We start from the raw sequence: 24,383 nt of genomic DNA on the forward strand, positions 1-24,383 counted from the left end.
CACACAACCCTGTTACCAAAACCTTTTTATCGTGGTAGAAGGAGAGTCCAGAAGAGAAACACATTATCCACTAGACGACATCGTCAAACAGTTTTCCAAAAGATTGAGTCGAGCAAAGCGACCTGCTCTCTTCTGGATTTCATCTTTTTACAACATTGCTCTGTCAGCTGAGCTAATCAAGCCTTTGACAGTTTGTTATGTGTTTTTGATGAATATGTTGCAGACAATCAGGAAAGTGAAGGCTCACTTTTCATCAGCTTTGAAGCTCAAATGTCATCTAATTCTGGAAAGACCTGATTAGCCTTAAAATCCTTGACAAAGCAGCAGACTAGTTTACAGACTTGGTCCTAAAAACATCAAATGCTTTTGTTTTTTTGTTTACTTACGGTAGTTCTGGAATATTGTTGTTCTGTGAACAGACATCTGATGTTTCAGCGCTTTGGACGAGAATGGGCATTAATTCACCATTTAGTGTAACATATTTGTCTCCAACGTCACACTGAGGAGCGCATAACCGTCAGTGTGGCGCTCAAAGGTGATAGTTGGAGATGCTGTGTATCCAACCATCCTTTTTTTGATCAGAAACAATGTACCACCTGAGTCACTGACATTTTAAATGCTGTCAGTAACTGGAGTTTATGGTTCTGTGGGCTCCAAGCAGCCCGACTCCCAGAGAGACACTTTGACTAAAGCAGTGTTTTTCAACCTTCTTTGAGCCAAGGCACACTTTATCCTTGACAAAAATCCTGCGGCACACCAGCAATAAAATAATTAAAAAAGGAGAAACTCCTAGTCTGTATTGCTGTACTGTCCCTCCATGATCTCACATGCATTTTTGTGGTAATTGTGGCAGAAAAGCTGGAAGTTGCAGCTGTAATTTTTGTACAATACGATCACAATATGTTTGATAAATTTTACACAAAAAACTAACATTATACTTAAAACTTCAATAAAAACGATTTATTTCTTTTTAGATGATTAAATTGTTTCAATTTAGTTTAATTGTGTCTGTTGTCCACTTCACCTTAATCCTGTTTCTTAAATGTTGTTATTACTTCTTCTTAAGTTTAACATCTAAAATAATCCAGACATTATTAGAAAAGTGTTTCAGTTGTAAAGATGACTTGGACCAAACTCTGGGATGTTTGGCTGTTAAGAAACACAAACCTTGAAAGAGAACTAAACTGTTGACCTCTGATTTCATCAAGAAGATTTATAAACTGGTTGATGTGTTTGTTGTGGTTTAAGACGTCTAACAGGGAAGACTCATTGTATGCTGAAACACTGTCACTTTAACCCAATGCATCATGGGAGATGTAGTGATGGTAGACAGACTCTCTTCTCTGAGCTTCATGGTTTTGTTCACTTGTTCCACGGTCTGACACCGGATTCTGTGGAAAGCTACACCGCTAAAGACGAGCTTTAGCTGGTATTTTTGTTAGAACTGAGAGACTTTATGAGCAGAATCAGAACAAGGAAGTGAAGACTTTAACCACTTCTGATTGGATGAATAAAGAGCTGATATCCTGGAGATGGGAAATGTTTTTAGATCAGTGAAAATTGATAATTTTCCACGGCACACCTGACCATCTCCCACTGGATGAAAAACACTGGACTAATGTTCAGACAGGCAGAAATGTATTCAGGGCTGGAAACAGGCCACTGTGATGAATCTGCTCTGCAGTTCTAAGCAACTAATAAAGAAGGCATCAAACATCAAACTTTAGCTCATCTTGTCTTTAGGTAGAGTCTTTAACAGTCCTTCTTGCTGCATTTAGCAAAACCCTGATGCATCAAAGTTGTACCGACCAAAATGAGAAATGCTTTCATGTTGTTTTGAATCCTGTGAACTCTGCAGCAGCTCAAGATCAGTTGTAGTACAAACACAGCAGATCCTTTTCACGTTGTTTATCCTGCTCCAGGAAAGATGTGCTCGTAATCTTTTCCTGTTTCCTTTGTCTCTTCTTCTTTTTTGACCCATGGCGTTAGCCTAAGAGAGGGTGAGGTTGGAGTTTAGGGTTGATTTAGGTTTCAGATTCATCCTCAGTGGGTTTTCTCCTTTGTGTTTTGACCCTTGTGCCATCCTAGGCACTGTAACTAAGTGACTCCTTTGAAACATGGAACCGTTAGCCTGACTTGAATAAATGATGTTAAAAAATTTTACAAATGTTGAATTTCTGGTCTTGGGGGATTGAAGGAGCAGCATCACGTGTGTCTGTACTCTGTGACAAAGGGCCAAGTCAACCCATCAAACCAAGTGTGAGAGGAGTTACCTCATTACAGGAAAGCCCAGATTCTAGTTAACATTAATGAATGACACAAACAGCCATGTTGAAAATTTAAACATTTTTAATAAACAAAACTGATGTAATATACACCATTCTGAGTATACAACTACAACAAGCATACCAAGACAGTTGAAATACAAAAATTCCAATAGTTCTGGATAGTAGCTGTAAAAGCTGAAATCTTTTAGGGAGTAATGGAGGGTGAGCAAGAATAACAACAGCCATACATTCTTCTTAGTGTTTGTGCAAACAAATACAAAAGCGTCATGAGCTCCTCAGACATGGAAACATTTAAAAATGGATGAATGCAGACTTTAGATTTTCATTAGTAGATGTTTTGAGGTACACAGTTGTCTATTCTTGATTTACAAATGTCTGCTCTGTTTTCACCATATTGGAGGACAAAACAGCTAATTCAGTCTGTTGAACAACAGACCGTCAGCTCATCGGCTTCTGATGAAGAAGCAGTAAGTGAGTGTGTGGCATAGGAGCAAGACTCGCCTCTTCAACAATAGAAGCGCTAGAGAAGAATTCATAGAGGAAGCTTTTGAACCAGGCTGGTTGCAGAAGAGTCATTGTCAAGAATCATCACTTCTGCTGGTGGCTGAGTGGCAGCTGCAGGACTGGGAGCTCCTTCAGGAATTCATTTGACTTAGCAGAACATTGGGGATCATGCTCACAAATGGGACAAGATGCCACCAAAATGGCTTTGAAGCACGGCGTAAAGTAAACAAGAAATGACATTTCTTCACCCAAACCAATGTCTTTGCTTTTTAATGTAGCTTGTTGGATCTGTGAACTCCCTGAAATAACAGCAGACAAAGACAAACCTTTGAGTTGTGTTATTAAGTGGCAGCTGCAACCTACAGTACAGTACAGTTTTGTTTAGCTACATTTTGTCTAAAGCAAGAGAGCAAAATCCATGAAAAGCACCACAGATGAGTCTTCAGTAGCACCAGTTGACAGAAAGTAGGTTTTGTTTTTGTTCTCCTTCGTTTTTTGGCAATGTGCAGCACTGAACTGAGTGCATGGTGGAACTTCTAGCAGCTTTTGCAACGCTTAGCCTCCAGGTCTGAGAAAAGGCAGGAGAGCTTTGTTTATCTGGTGGAGCCGTCTCCTCACTGCCACAACCAAGCATTTCACCAGCATGAGCATGAGCCCGCTCAGGCAGCCTGAGCAAGAGCGCACGCCGTTTCCCGTTTCTGGAGTCAGCGCTCTGCCTGAACAAAGCACCGCCAGGCCAAAAGTAGGATTCCCTATTCATGCTAAATCATTTATTTATGTACATAAATAAATAAATAAATCCTTTAATCAAAAAGTAAACAAGAATTGTTTTAAGATATTGTCCCACAAATATTCTGTGAGTACATTTTCTATTCACACTAAAAACTATTTACTGAGTCTTCCTCTGAGTATGTCTACAGACGTTTAAACAAAAAGGTACCGCTGTACCGTCTTTATGTTTCTGTTCTGCACGTAACTCAACAGCGTAGAATCACTTCTAATTCTCTACTTTGTGTACAATTCTTCATCGCTAGAAAGAAAGGGATAGAAAAATAATGGAAATATAGACATACTTGAAAACACGTACTCTCCCCAAATATAGATACTAATAATACTAATATAACCATCCATCTTTTTAATTGCTCCATGACTAACAATAGTATTATTACTATTCCATCTACATTTACACATTATATCATTATATATATATATATATATATATATATATATATATATATATATATATATATATATATATATATATATATATATATATAAAATCTATACATATATTGCATGTGTTGTTATAATATATACAGTTTGAAATAACTTAATTTTTTATTGTTACGATTTTCTGCCTCTGTAGTTTATGTTTTGGATGTGAGCCTCACAAGCTTTCTGCATCATGCAGAGTCCTCACTTTGTGAACATTCAGGTCTTCAGAGAAATGCTGCGGTTTTTACAGACAATTTGGATTATTGGGATCATTTTTTTTAACATGTTAGGAACTGGCATTAATAACTTTAAGGTTGTTTTTTTCATGATAAAACCATACATATAACATAAATGCCACTTCAAAGGTTGGAGAAAGTCAAACAGTCATGGCACTGATAATATAACGCCACTGAATGTGAACTTCATCCCCGATTTCAGGTGTAAATTCACATATTAAGGACACAACAAAAACCAAACTGTTGCTCGTATTCTGGGCTTAAAATTCTCTTTTTCTGCTAAATTTTGTGTTTGATTTGAAAAGTATTTGAGCTGTGCTGCCTCTGTTAGCACCAGCACTTTTCTACACCTGGTCAGAAGCTCATACTAAAGCCTTTCACATTGCACCTCAAAATTAAATCAAGTTCCTCCACCAGCAAGCATTGACTGAAAAGGTTATTTCCCAATGCACCACAGGAGTGGAGGGATGTTTAATGACGCCACGCAGAGCAAACGTTTGACGTTTGTTTCTCCTCCGTCCTGACAGACGACTCTATGAGGTATATGGATAACAACTGGAGCACTTATGAATTACTAAGATAAGCTTTCTTTACAGGGTGGGGGTTGGTTGGAGGTATGGAGGTCCTGAAACTGTTAGCCTAACCATGATAAACCGTCTGCTGCACAAATAAGATCCTTCCATAATAAGAGAAGTACTGTCCTCTCATAATTACACTCAAATAAAATATTTTCTTCATGTGGTGACCAAATTACTCGATTTAAATCAGTATGTTATGTGCCCCCCTTGAATAATTAGTTACAAATGAACAATGAAAATGTGTCTGTTTTGTTTCAGATAATCATCCTTCTATCGTGAGGTGGAGGCAGACAGTTTGGAAACTGTGAGCTTTTACAGTTCATCTGCTGGTCTCCAAGCTTTTACTTTGAAATACAAAGAGACATGGAGACGGCTGTCGTCCTCTGAGGCTTTGGCATGAAAGGAGTCTACATACAGTATAGCACTGATTCCCTTTTCTCCCTCCTTCAATCTAGATGCTGTCCTTTGTCTTAAGTTACTTCTTTAGCAAACGAATATTTTCTAACAATATTCCTGTTTTTTCATTCAAAATAGCCCCTCTTTAAGCAAGGGGCAAACATGCACAACAATTATAGGTGAAGGTCGAAGGTCACTTTTTAGGGACCTGTACCTTGTAACCAACAGAAACTACAGGTAAACTTTAAGGAAGTCAGAGAAATTGTTGGAGCAGATTCTGGAAAATCAGAAACAAGTGTTTTCTGCCAAGAACCACACACATCCCTCATTTAAAAGCGTGCAAGAAGTGGAGGGCTTTTTGATCCAAAAGTGTGTGTCATAATGTGATTTTAAGATCTGTGTGAAAGTGAAGTGCTTGAGGGACACTGCCCTGCTTCTGTCCCAACCTGAGCGGCACAGGCAGTGGAGCAGCGCTCTGGTGCAGGGCGGGAGCAGAATCATCTGCAGCTCTGTGTGGCAAACACAAAGAAGTTCTCACAAAGACCAGGGCACCAGTGGCACTGCTTTTCATTCAGATGCACAGTGTTGGGATCAGACAGGACTACAAAGAACTAGAAGTAGCAACAGACACTAAACTAGACGTTAGTGAAAACACTGAACTCCCTTGCATGACGTCCCACAGGTTCAGGTGCTTTAAGATCTGCCGGATCATACTGGGATGGTTTTGGATCTGTGCTCACCAGTGCTGTTCTCTTTGCTGTTCTGTGCTGGAGCAGTAGACTTACATTTACTATTCAAAGACTCTTTCAGTGAAAGGGTCACATCAGAATGGAGCGCAGAGGGAAGTCACTTCTACATTGAACTTCTTTTCTTTGAACACGTTTTAAAAAATGTTTCTTTGATGCCGGACAGCAGTCGGTGCCACAGGCATTTACTGGAAAACAACCGATTGGTCCCCAAGGACTGGGGTTGGACACCCAAGAACCAGAAGACCAAAACAATCATACAGGTGTCCCAAAAAAGTTAAACAGAGGATATAATGTTGCAATTGGGAAAGACATTTTATGTCTTAGTTGTCTTTAGTTTAAACAACAAACACACTTAAAAGTTTTTAACCATTGTACCCACAAGGAGAGTTGGCAGAAGGTGACACATGACCAAGTAAACATGTGTACTCACACACGAGCCACTTAACACGGTATATGACGTTTACCTGTATAGCGCTTTTCTACCTTCCTTAAAGCCCCAAAGCGCTTTTCAGTCACAGACCCATTCACACACTGATGGCGGCTCTGCTGCCGAAGACTGGCGCCAACCTTCCACCAGAGGGAAGGTGGGGCTTAGTGTCTTGTCCAAGGACACTTTGACACATGGGGAACCAAACTTGGGATTTTCCAATAAGAGGACCAGTGCCCTACCACTGCATCACGGCTGCCCCAACATCCAAGAAACAAGGAGTTCAGGCTGGTTTCAGAGCCAAGCCTGTGCAGCAGAGCATCACTGCTCCAAAGCCAAGGAGGACCCAACCAGAAACATGCTTTTATTTCTCCCTCAATGTCATTAAATGTGAAGCAAAGAAAGCAGGTTTTGAAAATGAAAGTGACATCCAGCCATGTGATGAGACAAAAGCACTGACAGGTTCCCATCATTTTCTGCTTTATCCAGTCAGTCTTGTTCTCGTATACCCACGCTTTGGTGGAACTCCAGACCTGTTGCTATCATTACAAAGAGACTTGTTTCATCAACCCAATTTTTCCTATTAACTAAACAATAACTCACCTTCTAACATGTTTTCAACATTTTAGATACAAATGAGATAAAATCTATATGATCAGTTTCCAGTTTAAAGTATTATACTGCAGACTGACCCTTAAAAGTGCTCCTTTTCTTTGAATGTATTGCACAAATATTTAAATGAATCTTTCACTTAGAGAGCTGACACTTTTAGAAAGCTGATCTGAGGCAGCAGTTTAAAAAGTAATTGATATTACAATCGTATTTGCTAAATTTAATTGATTAAAAAAAATAACACAAGCATGAAAAGCCTTCAAAGGTAAAGCAAAAAGCTTTAAAATAAAACCAATGTGCTCCTTTGCCTTACACAACTTCCCACGTTTCAAAATAAAATATAGAAATCAGCTTTACATTCTGGTTTTTCAGGAAAACAGAACCCTTTTCTTCCTAAACTGAACGTCTAAACCAAACAGCTGATTTTTCACGTGGATACCCATCACCTGTGGTAACGTTTAGCGGCTCAGTTGCTGTGTCCTGTCCTCTCATTTTAATGACAAAAACAGGTTGGAGCTATAAAACAACACAGGAACCCGCACGCAAAAAAAAAAAAAGAAGAAGAAGAAAAAAAATGTCATTCCTTCAAATATCAATGAGGAAAATTTCAGAAAACTTGTGGGATTTATGTCCAGAATGTAAACAAACAATGGCACCAAATACAACCTCCTGCACAACAAAAAATCTAGAGCTTTCTTTTTTCCACTTGAAGCATCTATTTCCTCCCTTGTCCTTTGTTTCCACTAAAAAAAACGTTTTCCATAAAGGGGTTAAAAAACAAAAAACAAAGTACAAACTGCCACTCTTCCACAGGATGAGCAGGTAAAGCTAAAACCTTAGAAACCACAAACTGATGTTTGAGAGCATGCCATTTATCAACAAAGACTTTTAAAATGAGCATTTGAGTTAAGGATCACTTTAGTTTGCACCAGAAATCTTCATGTGTCAAAAAAGAAGAATGTGATGATGACAGCAGCAGAAAAGGTCGCTGCTTGTGGGATCCTGGCTGTGGAAACACACACATTTGAGGGCAACATTTTCCAGCAAAGGAGAAGCTAAGTGGCTCAAAGCATCCAGTGGTAGGTTCTTTTGGAGAGGGGCTTGTAAGACAGGAGTTGGGGGGATTTAGAGACTGGTTGAAGGCAACAAGCAAAACGTGTGAACAAATTCTACCTGAAAATGAGGCCTACTGTTTTTGCACTGGAGTAAGAACCTTTAAATTAAGAAAGTTATGACTTTGACTTGTTGAAAGGCTAAATTAAGTGTAAACCACTCACTTTTGAATTTCCACAATGATTGTTTCTTTTAGTGTCCGCGTTTGTAGATACTGACATTGTTTGGTCGTATGAACTATTTTAGAGACACTTCAAACAGCTGTCCAATCTGGGACATCATGCCAATGTACTAATCCAGCCATTAGCTGTTCCAAGCAGAGTCTGTTTGTGGGGATCCTGTGGCTACAGCCCACTGCTAATTCATGGAAGTTCAGGTGATTGCAAGTGAAGTCTGAACTCTAAATGTCCTAATGTTTGTAGATGTATTTTCCTCCAGCTGGGATGTGGCCACAGCAGTACTTATGTGACACAAGGATGGAGATGTGGTGGTGGGGGTGAGTGTCACAAACACGGCTTCATCTTACAGGTGCTTTCAGAGGAGTGTGGCGTGGTCCAAGTCTATGTTATCCATGCTAGCTAAAATAGCCTTCTGGTCTTCTCGAGTGGGCCGGCGGTACAGAAGAGCAGAAAAACGAGTGTATGGATCTTGAAGAATTGGCCGCTTCTTCTTCTTGCGGAGGTAGAGATCTCCTTCGGGCTGGAGTACCTGAGAGGTGTAGGACTGCTGGGTCTGAGAGGTGGAGACACCTGGAGTGGGACAGATGGAAGCTCAGAGCCACAAAATAAGGTGAAAAAACAATGCACTTAAAATGCATGCACACAATTAGGCCATATTATTGTCTTTGTCTCGAAAGACTGAAAAGAGGATTCCTCATCTCAAAGTGAATCATTTAGAAATGTCCCTTGTTTGAAACCGGCCTTCTGTGGTCATTTGAGAAACAGCTACTTTTAAGTTTGTTTTCGACTTGGTGATGGCAGGTGGGGGGCCGTTCCCCAGAAAAGCAGAAATGTCTGTCATACTCTGCCCCTGCTGGGCATGTGCATTAGATAACTGTGAATATTTATAGATGAGGTATTTCATAAACTGTTGTCTACATTTAGTAATTATTGTAATAGAATCCAGAGAGTTCTTTCAGTAAAAGCTTTTGCTTTAAAAAGTTCAAACTGAAATACAGTAAGGCAAAATAGCACACAGTCAACCATCATTTGTGCCAGTTTTTCCACTTTAAAAGATGAGAGAGGTCTGTAATTATCATCATAGATTCACTTCAAATGTGAGAAACAGATTGGAGGAAAGAGTCCAGGAAATCCCATTGAAATACTGTAACAGGTAAATTACTTGGTAAACCTCAAACTTATTTATTTGTGTTCAGGTTGAAGCACAAAGCGCTATGCATGAATGCAAATAAAATACTCCTAAAAAAGGAAAATTGTTTAAAAACAGAAACACAGCACAATCACATAAAATTAGCACACCTTCCTCACCAAACTCCTCCCTCCACTGACTCAGTTCCCCCCCCCCCCCCCCCCCATCACCCTCATGTCAAAACTGAACAAAGACTTCTATAAATCAACTGTGGGAGCACTGATATCCTTCTTCCACCTGGGGCTCCAATCATAGAAAATCTTCGGAGGGAGTTGAAATTCTGCGTTGCCCAGAAACATCCACAAAACTTCACTGCTCTAGAGGAGATCTGGATAGATGAATGGGCCAAAATAACAAGTGTGTAAAACGTTGAGAAGACTAAAAATGTTTGACCTCTGTCATTGTCAACAAAGGGTTTAGGTATTGAGATGGCTAAAGTATTTATTGGCTAAATACTAATTATTCACCATAATATGCAAATAAATATACTAAAAATCAAACAATGCAATTTTCTGGATTATTATTGAGGTATATCTATGATAAAATTTACCCCCCCCCCCCCCCCTTATGTTTTTAATTGGGAGAACTTGTACAAGTGGTGAGTGACTAAATACTTTTTAGCCCCAAAGTATATGCAGTACGTGTAGCATGGAGAGACTGGATAAATACAGCATTGGGAAATACAGAAGTTGTGATCTTGGTTAATGGTTGTGTGTTGGGTTTGAGTATCATGATGAAACATTAAACCTTCAGTTCCACCAAATAAGGTTTCAGAACAACAAGAATTCAAAGCTACAATATTTCATATAGAAATAATTGTAGTCAGTCTTAGCAATCCACTGGAAGTGAGACTGTTACAAATGTGAATTTAGATATGATCTTCATTGGAAACAGGAAGTAGTGTTGGCACGAGATGCCACAGTGAAAAAAGCCAAAATGGAGCTGCTCAGCTATGAGACCCTGGATCTGCAGAAGCTGCATGCTAGCACATTCAGAGCGGACTGGGGCTCCACATGTAGGCTGAAGTAATCATGCAGTCCTATCTGAGAATTTCTGCTGGGCCAGGGTATGGCTGTACCAGTGACGTGCAGTCAGGGTATTTATGAAATATACCCTAAAAAATACATACATTAAATAAGATCAATATACTTTTTTGATTAAACATAAAAATCCAATATACATTTTTAGACAAGTCTATTTTATGATTAATTTCTTCTGTTTCGGTTTTAAACATTTCTTTGGTTAAAATGTAGTGAATTAATGAGTTTCCAGTTCAATACATGAGAAAGTGGCAGGTGACACACCAGCTGCCTGTGCCTACACTGCCGCCTACACTGCACCGCACATACTGACTGAGCTGCAGCTGATGCAAGCGTCTTTTTATCATCATACAAGATGCTTTATTTTAATTACTTAATTTGTTTTTTCTAGCCAACTGCTTGATTAAATTGGTTACACTTTGTGACTCATTTAGTATTTTAATCCACTAAAAATGCGCATTAGAAATACACTAGATGAGGCCTGCAGTACACATGCCTCAAGGCAGAGGGTGCTGGTGATCCCAGAGAATGTGACACCATGGCTTCAGAATAATTAGCGGTAGCTATTCACATGTAAAACACTTTAACTGTTGCCAATCAAATGGTAAATAAGCTACTCTGTAGGATTCATTTGTTTTTAAATCTGATTGATGACGTTACTTTTCATTTCTTTCCTAACACTGATTTGAAAACTAACAGTGAGGTCAGTTCCCAAGGTAACCACCAGGCAGCTTGTTACACAATCAAGTCAATTCCCCATTGTTTCAGTTTCTCAACAGAGATAACCATACAATTAGAGAGGTACCAACACCGTTTTAAAGTAGTTATATTTAATGTTTAAGATAAAAAGTACACGCATTGTCAAATCATCAACCAAAGGCCCTTCAGCAACTGATCCAAACCCATCTTGTTCCAATTTGTGAAAGGTGGATGGGCACAATGCGAGCCAAAGTTTAATAGGACCACAGGGATTCCCCAAACCGTGTGGTCCCGCCTGAAACACTGGTTCATCCAGGGTGCTTCGTTTGGATCAGGAAACATGGCCAGTAAAACACTGCCATTGGGACCTAGAGTTTGACTCTGAACAGAAAATTGCGATCCAGCCAAGTTGTAGAACATTTGTGCCCGCTGAGACTTCTGTTTCACCAGGTTGACCTTTAACCTGTCTCTCTTACTAACACAGACTTTAACTGACCCGAGACACATTTTGAGACAAGTGAAGGGGAAAGGTACATAATGAATACCTGCTTTCTTTCTAGTTTTGGAGTTATTGTGGTTGATCATCATCTTCTTGGCCTTTTTAATCCGTTGGTATCTAAGTGCATCAATCCTCTCAGACCCAAAAAGGACACTCTGCGCACCTCGACGTTTTCTGGATAGAGTAGAGAGAGGAGAGGAGAAAGAGAGAAAGAAAGGGGAGAAAACAGGTAACTCCAGGCCGGAAGTGGTCAGTGCACTCATTGTGTTTGTGTGTTACGGAGCACACATGACACACACAATCCCAAACAGCACTGGTCGTGCTAAGCAAGAAGTGCAGCACATTTCCAAAGGATCAATGTGAGTCACAGACAAAAACTCTTTCTTTAGGAATTCTTTACTGTCACAGTCGTCTTCCATTCATCAACTCTGCTATGTTTAATTTACTTTCATCTGTTGTTTTTTTTCTTAAAATAATAACATTCAAATTTGTGTTCAAAATATCTTGCTCAAATTGATCCGAAAGGTCTACATCCAGAGAAAAGCAAATGTTTCACAACTCAAGAACAATCGATTTACCTGACAAAGCACATTAGATCAGTCAAATCCTTAGGAGTACAAACAATAAAGTTAGCAAAATACTTGCACTGTTTATTTCAGAGAGAAAATCTACAACAGTATTTTTTATGTTGTGAATTTAGCTAATTATTTTATCTGTTAACACTCTGAAAATAACAGATGCAAATGTTTTTTTTTTGGTTTCCAGCTTCTCATGAATCCTCTCCTGTTTTTGGGGAAACATGTAACTTGGCAGATCACAGAGTTCTGCCACATGCAACCACGTTTACACACACCCACCTTTCATACAAGCACACACATATTTCAAAGCACAGAAACAATGTCAAGAGGCCACCGTCCCACCGAGGCTGCAGAGAGAGACCGCATGTGGTTAGTAGAGGGGGAGAGTCACAGCTGAGCGACAGAGCATCATCAATGTGTTCATAGACATGGATACTGTCTACAATGGGCTTCACCATGCTGACAGGGGGAGAGATGGCGGGAGGGGAAATGACTACTCAGGAAAAGTCACATCATGAAAAATAAGCCAAAGAAAAGCGAAGCATCAAAACAACAAATGTAACAATAATTTCTCCACATAACTGTTTAGTTTTGGAAACGGAAGAGCAATATTTAGCAATGGCATGCATGGCAGTTTGCACATGGAACCCGACTTTAAAGGGGAATACATTGAAAAGCACTTCTTTGGGTACATTAGTGCAAAGTCAGGGGGCCCTAAACCCCAAGTTTGTCCCCCTTCTGTAATACTTTTGTTCCTTAGAAAAAAAACTAGCTGCTGCTGTGAGCTGCTTTGCACAGTTCTCGGCTTCACATCTCTGTGAGATTTGTTCTGTAGTCCAAACAAATGTGAAAATGCAAACCTCCAGCAGATGAACTGATTTGGACTTTGGGCAAATGCTTTATGCTTCACTGTAAGGCCACGTATGCCGCAGCAATCTATGTAAGTTAACTAGGAGGAGCTCATCAAGGCCGCTGTAAATTTTCTGTGGCTTTCACCTGGTGCTTTTCTGTCAGAGGCAGAATTTGTTTTTCTTTTTTTTTTAGTTAATAGGTGGATAACGTCAGGCTGATGTAATTGCTCTACTAACAGGTACATGCAAGGATATATCTGCTTCATGGAGGATGGACACAAACATAAAACACTTCACCAAAGCCCGAGCACGGCTGTGCCTGCAGCTCAACACTCAACCAGGGAATGGCTCAACTGATGAGAACAACTTTCACCACAACACATCCTTGTGTGCAACATAGAGAATACTTATAATCAAATTCTTTACGTGGATGTATTCAAAATACCTCACTCTTTTCTGTAAAGACTATGTATTTGTGGGAAGGGACATTTCCCATAGGCCATCCTTATATGTTTATAAGCTAAATGTTTTAACCTGTGGTAATACATACGTAATACAAAGAATAGACCTGATGTGACTAAATGTTAAAATAATGGTTGTTTCTCCGTTCCTGGGTCATGTTTGTGTAGATGAAGGGAATCTAGACTACACAAAGATTTTGTGTGGATGTGTGTTTATAAAAAATATGTTTTCTTTTTAACTCTATTTTACTGCATTCTTCAGCACTGGGGGCCACTTGTGTGTCTCGTACAAATTTGCGTATTTTTCAACTGTATCCCTGTAAGGGCAGTTGTGACTAAGGCATTATATATAATATTTTCTACTAAGGCCCTGTGACAGTCTGACTGACATCCTGTCCAGGATACACCCTGCCATCGCTCAACAGTAGCTAGTACAGTCTTCATCATGTTGTCACTTGTGCACATCATATAAGCAGTTTCTCACTTCTTTGAACAAGTTGCAATTGCTTTGGTACATCCATGCAAATGATTATGAACAATTCTCTGCTCTTTGCTACATTATCAATTGTTTATGTCATGTTGTTCAAAATGTATTATATAGTTCACTGTGCAATAGTCTTACTCCTCAAAACACCTAGTCATTAGTTCATCGTATAAGTCATTAACTGCAAAATGGTTGACCAAGTTGTCATAATGTGACAAACATATTTCGCTGCATTGCAAGAGAGGATATTCACTGTGATGTGGATGAGAATTTGTGGCCTAACATACAGGAACGACAAGAGGTGTAGGAAGACCACACCAATTCCTACTGCACTGCCTGGACTGTTGGAGAGAACATTGTCCTATCTTTTTTTCCCTTTGTGCTACTGTTTGAAGTGGGTTTTTCTATGTTGGTATGACATGGTCTGTCAACAAATTACAATATGAACAATAAAAGTGTAAATGTAAATCTTGTCCAGTCTCTTGCAATCAAACAAAAAAGGTGTAACTTCCATTTTACAATAATTGTCATCCAAACTTTAGCCATAGTTTACATCTGAACCTCCCTCTAAAGTACAGTTATATTGACAACATGACTAAGTCGTTTGACTGTCTTGTTTGTAGACAATGACACAAGGACTTGACATTCTGATGGCACTGACATGTTCAATGACACAAAGACTTCGTTTTGAGAGATGAACTAAAGATTTTGAGCAAGTTACAGGCTTTTGCATGAAATCCATAGTGTTTTGCTCTTTGTACAAATTGTTTGAGAAATGCACACACGTATTCGCAAACTTCAATTCTGATCTGAGAATTGTACTAAAGCGACTGAGAAAAACTGTAAGCAGAACAGCACCTTTGTGAAGAAATCAGTTTTTGGTACCTCTGCCACTGTGAGAAGGTGCCAGATCCAGCTGAAATATATCATTTGTATCTCCGTATAACATGCCAGTAGAGGGCAGCAGGAAAGGCTCTACAATGGATGCACTGACTGTGGACTTTGGAAAAAAGATGACCAAAACCATCTGGACATCTGTCATGTCAGCAGTCTATCCAATGATTGTGCAGCTACTGACCTGGACTGAGATCATCAAAATGTTCTGAAAACTTTGCAGGTGTTCTGAGGTTCTTCACTGTTTAGTCTAAGAAACAAAGAGTTCCCAACTGTAAATGTAAAAAAAAAAATCCCGAAACAGATTTTGAGGTTTTTATCCTCTATGCACAGTGATTCCCAAACTTACAAGACGCTAATGCTTTCAATCTCTTAATCAGTATACAATGATTCAATATAAAATACCAGTTAGTCAACCAACAACATTTAAAAAAAAATGTTATGGTATTCTAATTTTCAGTTCTGTTCATGACAAAATTAATTGATCATTTAGTGACTTCAAAGTGACATAAAGTGATATAATTTTTGAAGCAATTTAGGGCTTGGTGTCTTAACCCTTGAGCTATCCTATGACCCCACCCCTTCCATTGACGTGTTCTCCCTACCATGACAAAGGTGGATAAAGGTGGAAAGATTTCATGTAATCCATGGACACCAGTGAAGATCACAAATCATTGAAGAAAAAAGGTTCAGAGCACTGTCTAGTGGGTCTAGATGACCCAACTCCCAATGTTAAAGTACCTAGGATAGCACAAGGGCTACAGGGCACAACAATGTCGAAATAGATTTTACCCACAGACCAGCCCACTGGCAAATGGGTGCTCAACCCAGTGATCTATTGCAAGCCATCATATAGCAAACTTTGTAGGGTAACGAAAGATGAAACAGTTGAAAATAATTCTTTTTAATACCCTATTCAGACTTAATGAACCAGTGTTAACAAAATCCCCCATTTGTCTCTCTGACGCATTGTTTGGGTGCCCTGAGTAGACTACTCTGAAAATAGTGACAGCATTGAACTTTACAGTTCATACAAAGTTTGTGAGACTTCGTGTGGTCATCTTATCAACGCGAAATAATCATAACACTGATAACTGATGGATCAAAAAGGAAATCCGAATTAAAGTGAGAGTGTGCAAAAAGCTCAACTTTCAGCCCGGATCACATACAGACAAAGCCAGGAGTGAACCCAGCATCCACATCTTTGTGTAGGACCTTGTCACCTCACCACATGAATGCTGTTTTGAAGAGATTGACATGTTGGCATCTCTCATTTACTCTTATTTTCAAAGAGGGGGTCAAAAAAATGAAAACGTTGTAGGACACGTCTGTCTCATGTTCTTCCCCTTTACTCACCCGCATGTTGTAGAAGTGTTTGCTATGACCATCACCATGAAAATAAATGTGCATGAACATTTTTGTTGTCCGTGCTCACCAAGCAGCCTACAGCATGGCCGTCTGCATGCTTCGCACCGATCTGCCCATTTTACGCCCACAGACAACCCATATCAAGCCTTAAGGGAAATTATGACTAAGGCATAAACCAACATTTTGAGTTACCACTAGAATAAAACCAATAAAGATGCTATGATAGATGAAGCTCTTGTAATCTGCCTGTTACCTCAGATCCCCTTTTCCCCTAGTTGGGTCATACTGAGGTAACAAAAGTACGGTGGCCCTAAAGATCAAATCACATCAACTAATCACTTGATGCAAAAACATTTTAAAGATCACTGCAACAATTTAAAAAAAAACCAAACAAATATTAATGAACAGCATTACATTTTAGAGAGCAAAATAAAATTCCAGGAACCAAAATGGAAAAAACAAATACAAAAAACCATTTTGGAGGACATAAGTAAAATCAAGAGAAGAAAAGAAATGTAAAAAAAAATTTAAGCACAATGAGAAACCAGAAAAGGTAGGTATTATGGGACATTGCTGATTGGATGATGATATCCAGTATTGCTTTATGTCAAATAACATTCGGCTGAAATGATGGACAAATGTCAACATCCAATGAGTGATGTCCCATAGTTCCCTCTTTTTCCAGTTTCTTCTTGTGTTTTGTTTTTTTTGTCTGGAAATTACTTTTGTTTTCCAAAATGCTTTTTGTATTTTCTGTAATTTTGTTTTGTTTTCTAAAATAAAATGCCATTTTTAAAAAAATATTTGTTTTGCATTTTTGATTGTCGTGATCTTGACTTGGAATTACCCACCAACATCTCTTTTCTTCTAGTGTGTTCTGCAGTTATAATAATAGTATTAATAATGGATTCGATTTATTTGCGCCTTTTTTCTTGGTGCTCAAAGTTCTTCCAATGTGTCCATTATTCATGCCTATTTGGTGATGGTAACTACAGATGTAGCCACAGCTGCCCTGGGGCAGAATGACAGAGGGGTGGCTGCCTGTACAGCCCCTCAGAACATCACCAGGACATTCATACACATTCACACACCTGCATAAAAAGTAGAGAATTAATCTCTTCTTTTATTCCATGTTTCTTGTGACCTGTGTCTTTTTTCACCTTCCACAAGCAGCTGTCATTGTGACTTTGAGTACACACCAACAGCCTGCTGCACTCTCTGTCTTTTAGTAGTGACTTTTTTCATCCTTCTGCAACTGCTGCTTTTCGTACTCTGAATACAGATCTGATCAGCTGGTCTCTGAGTTCGATCTACAAAGTTTTCTCCACACTAAGGAATGGGAAAGTGGACCTTTCCTGCCCAGACGGAACCCATGCGGCTGGATGCAGCAACGATCCGTGGGGCAAGTGGAGGCTGGTGTGCCTGGCCCAGCTGTCTGTGGAAGATGGCAAAGATGTGTATCTATTCAGATTCCTGATAATTGGATTCCTCCTAATGGGGATCGGAGCAATTCTGATTTATCGGGCAGTCTGGGAGCAGAAGACAGAGAGAGGGGATTTGTCCAATCTCTGTGGGAAGATTCTTTGGAGAGTAGAGACTCACGGTGAAAAACTTTCACAAGTGGATCAAAAGCACTGTGCTTGTCTTGCCCACTTAAGCAGGGTGCTCGTGACCCTTGAACTTGTGCGGAAGATGGATGCCAACTTGGAGCGTGTTTCTGCCCCTAAATTACCCACTTTTTTTGGGATCAAATCTGCCTCAAAACTGCAAGACCAGTCAAGGACTCAGAGCAAACGACCTGCTGGCGCCCTGAAGAATTTAATTTTATCGGACTCACCTCATGAGCTGAGGATGCTGTCCTTGGCTCCACCAAAGCATATTCCCTTCTCCAAAGTGGATAAAGCAGCTGTGTGCAAAGGTTGACATTGCAACTCCAAATCCCTTCTTGACCTTGGCATTCCTACTACCCCCCTGTGCCTCGTAGCTACACTAAGACTGATCCACAGGGACCCCCCACCCATTGAGCCTCAATGTACTGTGGGTTCTCTGCAGATGTGCTTTTGTGTTTTCAATGGTGTAGCTTTTTTTCTTGAATCTACACATTGTACAGGGTGTTGAGATACAACTCTTTTTTGTCACCAATGACCCCCTCCCCCACTATATTGTAAACCATCTACCCACTAAGCAAGGTGCGCTGACTTCCAGCTGCAACCTCAGTCAACTTTAAACTGTATGTGTGTATTTCTGTTGTATGTGTGATCTTGATCAAGTTGTACTGGAACCTAATTTCCCCATCGTTGGATTAATAAAGTATCATTCATTCTTTCATTCAGACTAGTTTAGTCGTTAAACCAAAATCTTTTGAAATGCGACCTCCGTCTGAACGGCCAGGCCACCTGAATCTGAATCGTACGTCATCGATACGCTACAAACGTCATCATTCTGTGTTGAAGTAGGCGGGAACTACAACATAAACAACAACCATGGCGGACAATGCTGCTGAGACCAGTCAGTGGAAGGGAAGCCAGGTCACCGATTGGATTCATATTTGGGGTGACAGCTGTATTCAGGCCAAACTCCAGGGCTCTTATCGCAAACCGGTGTTTTTGAAAACATTTCCAGCTAAATTGCATTCTTTTTTTTCCCCCTTAATCCGACCATGGTCAGAAGCGCGGGGGGCCGAAGGCGGTTCACTTCCCGTTTGGACCCTCAGATTCTCCAGAACGGGTTAATAAAGAGTCCATAGCATATATTCTGGGCGAAACGTTCTTCCTCCGTAACACACACCATGAATGCGTGCCCCCACTGCCCCCTTAATTCCCTACCTCCCTGCACATGCTCTCTCTTCTCTCTTACACACACATGCGCGCTCGGCCCCATCACACACACATCCCCATTCCACAACAGTGGGTACAGATGATCCTGGCTCCAATGCCTTCTTAAAATGAGAAGATTGTAATTGTGCTGGCTCCTTCATGAAAATGAATTTTATAATGCAAAAAGAGCTCTGCTGTTGACAACACTGTTGTTTACATCCATTGTTTAACGTTAGCTATTTCTGCAAACAACAGTGACGTTGTTCCCCGTTGAGTACTCTTCTGCGCATGCGGGTCACTTCTGGGTCATTTCACGGTCACACAGGAGATCACAAAAATTCACATTTAATTGGAAATGTGAATGGCCTTGCAAAAAAATCGGATTTTTTCAAATAATCGGAATTGAGCATTTAGCCCTGCCCCTAAGACAGATTTGGGTGGAAGTAATGCTCACCCACAGCAATGTCTTTGAACAAGGCCTTTGACTTCAATTCTTCAGGGTGCTCCAACAAAACAGAGTTCTAGTCTCAACAAAATTCCCTTGCATAACAAAAAAGGCAAAAGAAAAAAAAGAAAAAACGTAAGGCAACACGTGTAAGAAAATGTCTTTTGGACGATTTAAAATAACCACCAATCACACGGACATAAATGTCACAACCGACAATTTACCAACAGGGAGGCAGGGATAAAGTCACTGATGCAAGGCAAGTTATTACTTTATATATCATGACAATTGTAAAATAAAAAAATCCGATTCTACATGTTACATCTTACCAGGCTGCCACAGCTTGTGATTAATTGTAGACATAAAGTTTCAGGCTAAAATGCAAAAAGAGACATTTTCCACATAAAAACACTAATATTGGTGTTGCAGTTTCATTGTGAAACTGCAGGAAACATTTTCACTTTCCCAGTGAAAATGTGCTTATCAGTGTTTTCAGAAGTGTAGTGCTAATTTAAAACATCTCTGCTTAAATTGTTATTGTGCATGCACATGTGTGCATGAACAAGTAACCCACAATCCAATTTTTTTTCAGATTGAGTCTGATGATGTTTAAGTGAATGACAATTGCTTTTCATTAAGTGTCAAACGATGGAAATACAATCACAAGCCTAAAATATGAAGCCTTTCAGTTTAAGTATCTACAAGACCATACAACAACAGCCATAAGCTCAACTACTGGCGAGTTTGTGTGTTCTCAGTATAAGGTCAATGGGTACCCACTGGGAATTTTTATCTGCCCTTTCAGTTTAGCTGTATTCCCATCAGCTCTGCTTTGTCCATTATGATCTTGCTCTACGCTGATCTATGGGATTTGCATTTTGAGTCTTTGCGTGCTGTGCCATGCTTTTTCAGAACACTGCCAACAGTGGTTTCAAATGTGTGAACGAGGCTGGATTGCGACATCACTAGATCTAGTCTATTGGCTAACATCAGAAATGCATATGTTGTCTATAAGTTGGAGTAGAAACACTCCAAAGTAGAAAAAAGACAGAGACACCTGTTCTTTTTTCTTCTTTTCCCTTAATAGCTTTAAGTCAAAATAATGAAGATGTAACAGCAGGGTCTGTGTACATTTTAACCACTTAAATTTCATCGCTTTATTGTAAGCTGGAAAAATAAGACCTAGCACTAACATTGCCTTGTGCTTCAGTTTTGGGATGAGAGATAACAAAGAGATGACGCTGAAAAACCAGGAAGGGGTTCTTTGAGTTTTAGGTCACCTTACTTGACAAGCTCACCCACTTCCAGACTAGAATCTTCTGTAATCAGATCATACAAATCTTTTAAAACGCCCACCAAGAGCTTGTAAGCAAACTAAGAGGCCACCTGTGTTGGTCCTGAGTAAGCTAACTATACATGAATAAAGATGGACAACACATTTAAAGGTAAAAAGCAGCCCTGACAAAAGATATTCACACAACTAACTGGAACTACTAAATTATGAGTTTGATCAAACTGAGCAATGCAAATTATTTTTTCTTCACACCAATTTATCTTAAGATTTTTTGTTTAACCATGGTTTATCTTTTCTATTATTGTTTCTTTTTTTATTTTGTTTTTTTGTTTACAAGGAACCAAGCAACTAAAATGCTTTACAAATGTGAAAATCTTTATATTTGCGATACGTACCAATTGTTTTGGAAAAATACAGCTCTCAGTACTCATATTTGTTTATTGGGAAACAGCGTGACATTGTGTTCAGTTAGCAAATATCTTAAGCATGAATCCTGTTTGTGCAACATTTCCGACCTGATCCTGTCACAGATGGCATATGCATGTCTTTCAGAATGCATAATGTACTTAAAATTGCTGAACTTAAAACACATTTCCATTTCAACAAAGGAAACAGAAACAACTGAAAAGAAATTTATGTGCTGACTGACAGAAGGAACAAATCAAAGACTCAAAGCCTTGTATTCCCCTTTAAAGGACGAGGTGATCAAAATAGCCCCACCTGCTAACCCCCCCCTTTCAGACATGGATCCAACCCTTACCTATTGCGGTGTAGAGGACCTGGTCACAACAACGCTTCCCAGATAGCTGAGATCAATCAAAAACAAAGCAGGTAAGACTCCAGGAGTCATTAAAACCACCACAGTGTCCCTAATTCATAATGATGGAGACATTGCAGTAATGAGAAGCGGACAGGCCCTGTGACACACTTTGCCCAAAAACCTCTCCATGGTCTTCAGATCTAAAGGATTCCTGTGGGCATCGGAAAGTTTGAGGAAATGAAGGTTACAGAAAAGGAAAGGAAAGTCGGGTAAAAAATGGTTGCAATGTAGAAGAGAACTGCTCATGCAATGAAGTCGCTAAGGCTGAAGATGGGCCGCAGGGCCTGCCAAGATGAACCTTTCATAAAGCATCCTGGTTAAGATAACAGCACTTTAGTCTCACAATCAGCTGAATAAAAGCTATCGGATTCCTCCTATTAAGTAAAATCAGGATAAAACATGATGGAAATCTTTTATCTTTGAGTCACATCTGTAAATGACAATTTTTGGCATTTCCAGAAATATATTAAAACCTTATTGTCTCAGTTTTTTTGTCCATGTGAACAGCCCTTTTAGGTTTGATATGGAGTTTGTGAAAATAAAGATCTTCTTGCCAATCAACATGTTTGTGGAATTATGTTTATCTTTTCCATGTATTTTTCAGGTGATTCACTTGGAACAAAGCTTTGCAGGCTATGTGAGTTAAAACCTCCAACTTAATGTCTGAAATTAGAAACTAGTCTAGTCCTAAACCACAAAGACAACCTCTAGATCTGCAAGTCTTTCTAGAAAAAAACAAAGCTTTACAGTGACAGTAGTTAGCATCAGGTAGATTTTAGACAGCACTTCAAAAATCGAGCAATTTCATACACCAAAGCATTATGGGTTGTGCAGATGACACAAATGTTGTCGTTCTCCATGCATAACACACCTACCCTGAAGCTGACAACTGGGGTGGAGAGGGCTCTGATGGAAGGATCTCCTCCTCTGTCCTCCTCTGAGACGGCATCTGTCCAAATAAATTGATGGTTTCCAAGGAAGGTGAGGGGGACAGGGAAGCTGGGTAGCTTGTTGCAGAGGCTGAAAAAGCCATATGAGATCGATAGCTGGGGGTACCCTGGCCTTGGGCAGGTGAGGATGAGGGGGATGATCTCCTTGAGAAGCTGGCTGCAGAAGGAGGGAGGAGCGTAATCTCAGACATCTCTGTGGGCATAGGAGGTTGAACTATACTAGGACGTGGTCTAGGACGCACAACCATCTCTGGGGAGCTTTCATGAGAGCTAAAAGGGCTTTGGGTAAGGGGTGAGAGTCGAGAAGGCTGTAGAACCACCTGATGCATGCCAGAATCCATCCTACGCGTCTGCCTTGGACTAAAATGAGGGGTGGTGTCAAACCACCGTGTATCTAGACTACTGAATGTGCTAGGGACAATATGGGCCATTGGATCAGTGTAAGGCAAAACCGGCACGCCTATACCTTGACCCGTGTGTCTTAGCTGCCCTAAATGTGCATCTTGCATAGCTAGATGCCTGGCTGGGGAGCCACGAGGCTTGGTCTTACTTGGAGACTTTCTTGGGAAGTTCTTTGGGGCTTCCAGTGGCAGGACAGTTGGATAAGTGGGCATCGGTAAAGAAGAGGAGGCTTTGAAAGAGCTGTAAGGAAAAGTATGGGGTGGAGGGGGATAAGTGTGGTCTTGGCGAAGATGCAGGGGGTAATGTGGAGGAAAAATAAACCGAGGCCCCTCCAGGCTGGAAAAGGTAAAATCCAGTCCTTGCCAAATCTCTGGTGAACGGGAGGAAGGAGTTAGTGCCAACGGAAGAGGGAAACTGGAAACAGCATAGTGTGGAAAATCCCCCTCTTCCATTTCCTCAGGAATCACAGGGTGCACAAAAGGACCCTCAGCAAGGTATGGAGGGGAGGACATGACAGAGCTGAGTGGGCTGGTTTCAGGCATGTAAAAAGGTGGTGGAGGATCATGATCTCCGTGGGGGCCCAAATAGCCATAGAAAGCCCTATGATGTAGAGAACCTCGGATCTGCCCTGTGGCCTGCAGCCGGCTGCTCTCCATGATGGTCATACCTTCAAAAGGCCTGTGGAAGCGAGGGCTGTAGGCTGGAGGATGAAGATAGGATTCCTGACTGGAGATGGGAGAAATCTGATGCGGCCGAAGAGGAGCCATTACTGGCGGAAGAGACCTGGGATCATCATTCTCCTCATCTGACTGCCGAAATTCTGGATAGAGGTCTGATTCTTCGACAAAAGGGAAGCCCTGGATTCGCCTGGGCTTGACAGACATTTCTGCATCAGTGGAATCTATGACAAATCTCCCATCTGGACCACGTCTGATAAGTTCTATGGGTGTTATTGGTTCAGCTTCATGTTTTGAGGTGTACTTCTTGCTTGTTATTGCTCTTTTGGTCCTCTTGTAGAGAGACAGTTCCTCCTTTTTCTCTGGACTTGGAGAGGATTTCCTTCCTTGCTGGTCATGACTGCCGTCAGATGACTCTGATAGGGATGCCTTTGAGCGAACGCTCACAGGGCTCATGATTCCTGAAGATGACCTTGAAGAAAAAAATCAAAAAGATATAATACTGGAAATGTACATTTTCAAGGATTCAGCTGTATTTGCTGACAATAGGAGGCATTCAAGATAACAATATTCAAGTTTAGAATTATAACTAGGAATTATATATTTTTTTAAATGCTGA

At 40.3% G+C, this 24,383-nt stretch overlaps 1 protein-coding gene across 6 annotated transcripts in view; it reads right to left on the reverse strand.

Moving 5' to 3' along the window:
• Nucleotides 1-2,331: 2,331 nt before the first annotated feature.
• igsf9bb (immunoglobulin superfamily, member 9Bb) overlaps nt 2,332-24,383 on the reverse strand; it is a 136,577-nt gene continuing 114,525 nt past the window's right edge. For 4 of the 6 annotated variants that reach the window (XM_023962303.2, XM_078931067.1, XM_023962302.2 and 1 more), the window contains 3 exons: nt 22,611-24,236; nt 11,771-11,898; nt 2,332-8,867 (listed from right to left, as the gene is read on the reverse strand). In XM_023962303.2, the coding sequence (XP_023818071.1) occupies nt 8,653-8,867; nt 11,771-11,898; nt 22,611-24,236 (1,969 nt within the window). In that variant the 3' untranslated portion in view covers nt 2,332-8,652. Of the gene's footprint in view, nt 8,868-11,770; nt 11,899-21,675; nt 21,722-22,610; nt 24,237-24,383 lie in introns of those variants that run through there. The other 2 variants (XM_078931069.1, XM_078931068.1) reach the window with 2 other exon arrangements.

Source organism: Oryzias latipes, chromosome 14, assembly GCF_053564925.1.
Source record: "Oryzias latipes strain Hd-rR chromosome 14, Olatipes_Hd-rR_3.1".
In the NCBI taxonomy this organism is placed as follows: Eukaryota; Metazoa; Chordata; class Actinopteri; order Beloniformes; family Adrianichthyidae; genus Oryzias; species Oryzias latipes.